We start from the raw sequence: 8,448 nt of genomic DNA, 5'->3' as shown, positions 1-8,448 counted from the left end.
AATTAAAAAGATACTTTTAATTTGTATTAATATAAAAAAATGATATTCCATATTGAATAAATATTAAAAATGTGCCCGTAAAAGAATTGGTCAAAGAATTTGTCCGTAAAAAGATAACTTTAGCTAGATCACGATATATTTTAAACGAGAGAATATGACAATATATATAGAACTCGTGAAAAACGTGTACAATTTCCTTTATTTGCTTGCTTTACTTTGCATTTACGAAAGGTTAAGGGCTTCTGTGATTAAGTACCACCGAGATAGATATTTTTATTCTAGCCGCCGAAGCACGCCTTTTCCTTTTCCTTTCTGCCTAATTTTTTTAGATAATAATTAAAAAGATGTCCCATTTATTAAATCATGGAAGGGACATTTTTTTTTATCAAAAGCACTCCATGCCATTAGCTACGTAGTTATCCTTAAGTATATTATTTGACGTTAAATTTTCTTATAATACATATTAAATCATGAATTGAAGATAAGTTGGTATTATAACCATTTTGATTTTTTATAATATTTGTAAATTTCATAACTGCTACCATATAAATTTGATCTATTCATCAAATATTTTATTGTAATAATTATAAAATCATAATTGTTATAATTCAAAATTATTCATCAATATTCACATTATAGCAGTTATAAAATCGTAACTATTACAACTCAAATTTATTATATTCAACAATATTCACGTTGTAACAGTTATAAATCATAATTATTACAATTTGAATTTGTTCTATTCAACAACATGAATAATATAACAGTTACAAAATCGTAATTGTTATAATATTATAATAATTATGATTTTATAATTATTATAATATAAAATTATCTTATTGATATAATTGATTGATAGAATATATATATTTTTAATATTATTATCTCCTATCATATATATTAAAACTTAAATTTATTGGAAGCGGTATAGTAACTACAAAATTATAACTACCATAACATATACCTACTTAATTTATTCAAAAATATTTATATTATAGAAATTATAATTTCATAATTATTACAATGCGGATTTAACATATTTACCTAATATTCACATTATAGTAGTTACGATTTCATATTTGTTATAATGCTGTTTTGATATATTCATCTAATATTCATATTATAGCAACTACAAAATCGTAGCTATTATAAATATTATAGTAGTTACGGGTTCATAAATACTACAATATATATTTAATATGTTTAAAAATATTTACACTGTAATAGCTATGATTTCATAACGATTAGAATGTGTATTTAATATGTTCATCTAACATTTACATTTCGTAGTTACTACAATTCATACTTATTCTATTCAACAATATTCATGTTGTAATAATTATGAATCAGTAATTGATATAATATTTATAATAATTTTGATTTCGTAATTGCTATAATGTATTAGATTGATTTAGAATTTAATAAGTGTCGGTATGAAATAATAATATCGGATAGTATTCTTAGATAGTTATATGATTTTGTAGGGGCTTATGGGATATGAAAAAAAAAAAGCGCTCATACGATATGATTCAAAAAAATATAAGGACGCTTTTGATTTTTGCCCCTGATCATTCGCGGGGCCTTTGGGTAAGTTCTCCGATCGTCCACTTTCGGTCCCTTTTCTCTCTCAATCCAAATGGAAGCTTCTCTCTCTTTTCCTCCCTTCCCCCTCCTCCTCCTCCTCCTTCTTCTCGCCATCGCTTCGAGTTCCGTTGCCCATCGAAGCTTCTCGTCTTGCGAAGATGCCTGCGTGGTGGAAGGGGAAGCACAAATCCAAGTTGAAGTCCGTTCCCAGCCCTCGAACGGAGCCAAAGACGCCGCGCACGCCGCCGGGGACGCTCGAAGAGAGTAGGGAGAAATCGAATAGATTTGACGAGTTTGGTGTCGCTAGTAAGATTGGGGAGTATCCAATTGTCGGCGGCCGAGGCAGGGGAGGAGGTGGATCTGGGACGTTTGGTCACCCTCTTCCGCTTCCATCGACGATCTATTTGCAGGGCGCGTCGACGGGATCTGCGTCGGCCTCAACGTCGGCTTCGGCGTCTGCTTCCACTTCCAGTGTTAGCTCATCCGGGTCGGCGGATGAGACACCGCACCTTGCGTCCTCCAGGTATCTCGTTCGTTTTGATATTATACTTTTCCTTGTCGCCGATTGGAGGTAGAATTTCACTTTCTGTAGATGTGAAAAAAATATAATTATTTTAGGCGATCTTTTGCCTATTTTTCGTTGAAGGAAATGATTTTTCGTCTCCAAATGTTCTAAAGCTCCAGATAAAATATTCAAAATCAGAGCTCTTTTGTGAGGATTTGCTTATATGAGCATCCATCGGGGCATAAGTCTTGGGCCTAAACATTTTCTTTGGTGCTCCATGCTATTGATCGAGTGTTTTTCCTTTTTTTTTTCTCTTTTCCCATGAACAGAGTATTTTCGTTTTCATTCTTGATTTATTTTTATCACGAATGAATTAGACCAAGGAAAAGCTTCTGTCAAAATCAAACTTTTCTATTTGTGACCTTCAGATTCACTGTTTGCTCATTGTAGGTTTTCTGACCCCATCATGAGAGGAAAAAATGGAGGACATGATTTGCAAAGGCATGAGCATGTGGCTGAAAGCAGGCAACACTTCTTATGCAGTCCAGTTTTGGAACATCTTAATGGCGAAAATTCATATTCTCATGCCGAAACTTATACAGAGACCATATTTAGCAGAAGAACAGCAAATCCTTCCCCTGGTTCGAGAGGACATCATTTTCCAGCTTCACCTGTACATCCCAGTTCATTTGGTTTATCCCCATCATCCTCAAACCGCTGGCAAGATAATTTGCCCAGCCCGCCTCATCCGCTACCTCTGCCTCCAAGTTCTCCTAGTTGCTCTCCTCGTTCTCCATCTCCTTTTTCACGCTCTCCTAGGACACAGTGGAAGAAAGGAAAATTACTTGGCAGGGGTACCTTTGGCCATGTCTATCTTGGATTCAACAGGTACATGCTTTTGTAAGGGTTATACTTGACGTGCGTCTGCAAACCTTTATAAACTAAGAAACTAAACCCTGTTTTAATGGATGAACTTACATATTGTGTCTATTAGGAGTATCCATTTAGTAAGTTTAATTCTCTTTCAGTAAAGTTGTTCATTATTTAAACGTAGAGTATGATTCAACTTTATATCTTGTGTGTCCTTGCTACAGTGAAGGCGGGCAGATGTGTGCCATTAAAGAGGTCATAGACATCTCTGACGACGCAAATTCAAAGGAATCTCTCAAACAGCTAAACCAGGCAATCTTCTCATCTTTAGTTTTGACGCATAAGATGTTCTTTGTATTTTTAATTTTTTCCGTGACTGTGGTACACCAATTGTCATTTGAATGTAGCTTCTATTCATGAAATTAAGAAATTAACTCGAACCTTTTACCCACTATTCAGGAAATAGCTTTGCTTAGTCAGCTCTCACATCCCAACATTGTGCAATACTATGGCAGTGAGCTAGTAAGTTCACCATCATCCTTTACCTGTATGAAATTAGTTACTATGATAATGAATTTAGAACAAATTAGACTTATGACTAATTGCTAATTTTTGCTAGTTTTACTTGGGAAAGTTTAGACTCTTCTCCGGGACCCCGCATTGGCGGGAGCTTCATGCACCGGGCTGCTCTTTACTTAGGAAAGTTTGCTTAAACAACTCATGAAGTTTTGTATAATTTCTGTTCTGCAGACTGAAGACACCTTATCTGTTTTTCTTGAGTATGTTTCTGGAGGTTCTATCCACAAAATACTTCAAGAATATGGCCCTTTTGGGGAAGCATTAATACGTAACTACACTGCACAAATACTTTCTGGACTTGCTTACTTACATGGGAGGAATACTGTACACAGGTATTTAGCAACTTGTGTTTCTTGTTGCAACTAACACCTTGCATGTTTTCCCATCTTCTATATTGGCTGAAAATTGAATCTAATCTGGCAGAGATATTAAAGGAGCAAACATACTAGTAGATCCTAATGGTGTAGTCAAACTTGCTGATTTTGGCATGGCTAAACATGTAAGGTTCTTGCTGGTTTTTGCTTACAGAATTCTTGTAAAATTGTGAAGTGCTTAGCTAGTGTGATTCTAAGCTAAAAAGGTTATTTATCCACTTAGTACAAACTTACTGTCGCCTGGTATATTACTAACTCCATTGGAATGATAAATTTCATGAGAATTCATCTAGTCAATCTATAAGATATTAATTATTGGGCATATTACTGTCTGAGTCACACTTGTGTAATGCGTACTGCTGGATCTCAATTGTATATTTGCATTTGTCAACGTACTTTGGAAGCAAACAATCCAGATTGGGGTCACATAAAAGACTGCAATCTTGATGAGATGTAATTTCAACAGCATGAAATTTGTCTCCTTCAATTGCCTTGTTTTTAGAATGTGCATGAAGAAAGGAGGAATTGTGCATGAGGGAGACATAAGGATAGAATCATGGAACAAAGAGCCTAGAAGCAAGACCACTAAGAAATTATCAAATGAGGAGCAAACCTGCTTTCCTACAGGAGGAACAAATTGATGGCCACTTTTAATTTTATGTTCCAACAAAATATAGCTACTAGAGAGACTTGAATACTATCCTTTTAGTTGCTTGGATTTGCAAAGAAGAAAATCAATTCAAAATCATGGTAAAGATGGTTTACATTTAATATGACTATGTTTATCCTTTTAGACTTTCTTTTTTGTATCTTTGTGATCAATATAACTATTCCTTCAATTGTAAAAATTCTATTTCTGGAAGAATAGGTTCTTAGATCCAAAGGATGGATTTTGCTTAGGAAAAACCATTCTCATCTGATGTCCCAAAAGGAAACAGAAGAAAGAAAGGTGTACCATAAATTATACGTGTGCTACTTATGTCCATTCTTTGGATTCATATATGAAAAGTTGACAATAAAAGTTATATATTTTTTCAAATAACTAATTGAAAAGCATTAGAAATAGAAACGACTTACATATGATATTCATTGATCTAGAAAAAGCTTATGATAGAGTCCCATGGGAAATTTTATGGAGAATTCTAGAAAAGAAATGTGTTAGTATAACATATATTGAAATAATTAAGGATTGTATGCAAATATAACGACAAGAGTGAAAATTCCATGTGGATTAATCGAAACGTTTCTTATAAAGATAAAAGTTACATTAATGATCAACTCTAAGTCTCTATCTTTTTATACTAAATATGGATGAACTCACTTGATACATCTAAGACACGATATCATGGTGCATGTTATTTACAGTTAATATTGTTTTGGTAGATGAGGCATATGAAGTAGTAAATGCTAATTATGAATCTTGGCCGAAAACACTAGAAGTGAAAGGTTTTAGACTTAGTAGAGTAAGATAGAATATATGAAATTTAAGTTTAATAATATTATATGTAATAAGACAATTGTAAGATAGGAGATGACGAATTATTTGTAACTGAGAGCTTTAAGTATTTATGATCATTTTTGCAAAAAGATGGAAGGATTGAGATAGATGTCTTACATATACTACAAGTAGGATGATTGAATTGAGAAGAACGTCGAGTGTTCTTTGTGATTGTAAAGTACCTCTAAGACTTAAAAAAAGTTTTATAAAATGGCAGTAAGATTTGTTATGTTATACAGAGCTGAATGTTGGGCCATGACTCAAGCATATAAGCAGAAGATGAGAGTTGCAAAGATGAGGATGTTAAAGTGGATGTATGGACATATGAGAATGGACAGGATAAGAAATGAGAATATTAGAAAGAAAATCGGGGTTGCACCTATTGAGAGAAAAATTTTGGGAGACATGTTTAAGATGATACAAATATATATTTAGACGATCAATAAATGCTTCAGCTAGGGGATATGAAACTATGACAAATACGCACATTATATGAGAAAAAGGAAGACCAAAGAAGACTTAGTGAGCAATGATAAAATATGACAAAATTTATTTAAATTTAGATAATGATATAGTAGGGAATAAAATCCAATGGCGTAAAAGAATCCATATAGTCAACCCCACCTAATGAGATAAAACTTGGTGGTAGTTGTTGTACTTATGTCCATTCTAAGTAGGAATCTTAAGAATTAATCCAAGTGGTCAATTAATAGCTAAGTAAAATTTAATAATCTTCAGCAAATAAATGTTGATAACATCAGCATTCATCATTACTCACTGCTAAGAATGGGTAGAGAAGTTTATGTACTGAAGTACTGGAATAATGGACACAAATTTGTCATATTAATTTAAATTCAATCTCAGAGGAGCAGTTAAAGCGGATTGAAGGAACTAAGGCTAAGTTATGTCAAACCAAAAGATAGTGAATGCATGGACTACAAATATTTGTTCCTGGATGAAATTATGTTTAACATGGATGTAATGTATTAACTTCAAGAAAAAGTAGACTTTCTAGTATTCATGTGTTTGCATTTTATTTGCCGTGCCTATACTGAAGGTTCCTTTGTCCTGCTAACTTGTGTAGTTTCTTATTTTTCTCTTTTTCTACTCTATTTTTGACATTGTTCATTGGGAAACAGATGAGTGCATGCACTTCAATACGATCTTTCAAAGGTAGTCCTTACTGGATGGCTCCTGAGGTAAACTTATAAATTAATCCTTTCAAGCAATAAGTTTGCACATAATTATGCACTTTGCCTTCTGGAATTTATGTAGACTACTAAATGCTCAAATCCTCGTAAAATTTTACTAATGCAGGTTGTCATGAATAGCAGTGGCTATGACCTCACTGTGGATATATGGAGTCTGGGTTGTACAATTATTGAGATGGCAACTTCCAAGCCTCCATGGAGCCAATTTGAAGGGGTATGTTATCCTTATTTCATGCATTATTTTGCAATAGAAATAAATGTCCAACATGGAAGCTCTTCCAAGTTTTCAATATATTAGACAAATCTTCATATTTGTGTTTATGTTCTAATCAACAGGTTGCTGCAATATTTAAAATTGCCAATAGTAAAGATCTACCAGAAATCCCAGACCATTTTTCTCCTGAAGCAAAGGATTTTCTAAAGCTATGCTTGCAGCGTGACCCATCTGCACGTACCTCAGCAGCTCATCTGCTGCTTCACCCCTTCGTTCGAGACCAAACAACTATCAAGGTTGCAAAGTGGAATATGGTCAACGACGTGCCCCATTCTGTCCTCAAGGCAAGTCAAATAATGGTAATCTCAGAGAAATTTATTTGGCATGCCTAAATCTACCTTATTATATTCATTTCATGCTATTTAAAAATATCTCAAAATTTTGAATTGGTTCTTAGATCGAGTAGGGTGAACTTGATCTGTACTTTCCACATATTTCCATTAACATGCAGCGACAGAAGTTAGAAATGTGTTGGAAACTAATTCCCTGTATAAATTGTTTCTATAATTTTTGTTCACATAGGCGATATTAATGTTGCTTCCTTGATGCACCAACAGGGCACTACGGATTTTTATTCAAATAGAAGTACTCCTCTACAGGAAAGAGATTATAGTATGAGACACCCATCCAGATTGCTCTTGAGGTCTCCCCTATCGTCCAAGAACTCGAGGTATTCAGGTTCGAGCTTGGAATTTGGGATTCCTATTTGTTCATGGACTAGTAGTGTTCAGTGTTTTCTTCTTGCAGGGGCTTGTCTAGCATGAGAGCCAACATGTCGTTGCCTGTTTCGCCTTGCTCCAGTCCATTAAGGCAATTCAAACAGTCTAACAGAAGTTGGTTGCTTTCTCCTCCGCATCCAGCTTATTCAGCTGGAGCAGTCAACCACAGTGCAGTGAATTCATCACTCTATCCAACCAAGCCAAGCTATAACCCTTCAGATCCTTGGCTTGACATTACCCTGTCCAAGGCCCCAGCGATGGATCTCCTCGACAATTGAGCATTGGTTTGTAAAATTGAAGCTGCTGGGTTAAGAAATGATGACTTCAGCTTGTGGATGAATAGGAAACATGTTTTATCCAACTGTTCATCCACTCTAAGTGTCATGGGATTGGGAGGTCCACCCTTGTGTTTTTGTAACTGGTATGCTAAGTTTTGCATCTTGTCTTTAGTTTATCGTAGCACACGTAGCAACCAAATACAATCAGTTTTCACTACATTGTAATTAATCTTATTGGAGAAAAATGAAATGAGAAAAAAAAAGAGAAGAGAAACAAAGTTTCAGGCAATTGCATATCTTTATTTTGGTGTCATGATCTGACCATCTAATAGGAACGAAATTTTTTAATCCGGAATGATTAATGCAGAAGAATTTAAAGATTATTATTATTTTTGTAATATTTTTTAATTTTTTGATATTTTTAATTTTTTTTATATTTAGAGTATTTTTGATAATTTCTATCTTTTGTATTTTAGAATTTTGAGTCGATTTTGAATCTGTCAAAAAAAAATTTTATGAGGATTTTTTTTGTTAAGATTTTTTTCTTTATGTTTTA

General features: G+C 34.0%; 1 protein-coding gene across 2 annotated transcripts; it reads left to right on the top strand.

Annotated features, from left to right (window-relative positions):
* Nucleotides 1–1,649: 1,649 nt before the first annotated feature.
* On the top strand, nt 1,650–8,175 carry LOC141830993 (mitogen-activated protein kinase kinase kinase 3-like). 2 transcript variants are annotated; one of them, XM_074718443.1, is made up of 11 exons: nt 1,650–2,107; nt 2,540–2,977; nt 3,184–3,271; nt 3,419–3,481; nt 3,710–3,870; nt 3,962–4,037; nt 6,550–6,609; nt 6,728–6,835; nt 6,958–7,194; nt 7,453–7,565; nt 7,643–8,175. In XM_074718443.1, exons 1-11 carry the CDS (start codon nt 1,743–1,745, stop codon nt 7,890–7,892), a joined length of 1,959 nt encoding a protein of 652 aa, XP_074574544.1. In that variant the 5' UTR covers nt 1,650–1,742; the 3' UTR covers nt 7,893–8,175. The 2 variants fall into 2 exon arrangements, with proteins under 2 accessions (XP_074574544.1, XP_074574545.1); XM_074718444.1 differs by having other exon boundaries at nt 7,453–7,573; nt 7,643–7,789.
* Nucleotides 8,176–8,448: the final 273 nt, after the last annotated feature.

The sequence above is a fragment of the Curcuma longa genome, chromosome 6 (assembly GCF_044706935.1).
Source record: "Curcuma longa cultivar G26 ecotype Majalengka, Jawa Barat chromosome 6, ITB_CL_G26_1.1, whole genome shotgun sequence".
In the NCBI taxonomy this organism is placed as follows: Eukaryota; Viridiplantae; Streptophyta; class Magnoliopsida; order Zingiberales; family Zingiberaceae; genus Curcuma; species Curcuma longa.
This window is presented reverse-complemented; position numbering and strand designations above follow the sequence as displayed.

What these genes read in the sequence shown, in the direction of transcription:
- LOC141830993 (XM_074718443.1), top strand. Translation starts at nt 1,743, where the DNA reads ATGCCTGCGTGGTGGAAGGGGAAGCACAAATCCAAGTTGAAGTCCGTT. An exon ending in ATTTTGGCATGGCTAAACAT is followed by an intron (nt 4,038 to 6,549) that starts GTAAGGTTCTTG and finishes ATTGGGAAACAG; the next exon opens with ATGAGTGCATGCACTTCAAT. An exon ending in CTATCGTCCAAGAACTCGAG is followed by an intron (nt 7,566 to 7,642) that starts GTATTCAGGTTC and finishes TTCTTCTTGCAG; the next exon opens with GGGCTTGTCTAGCATGAGAG.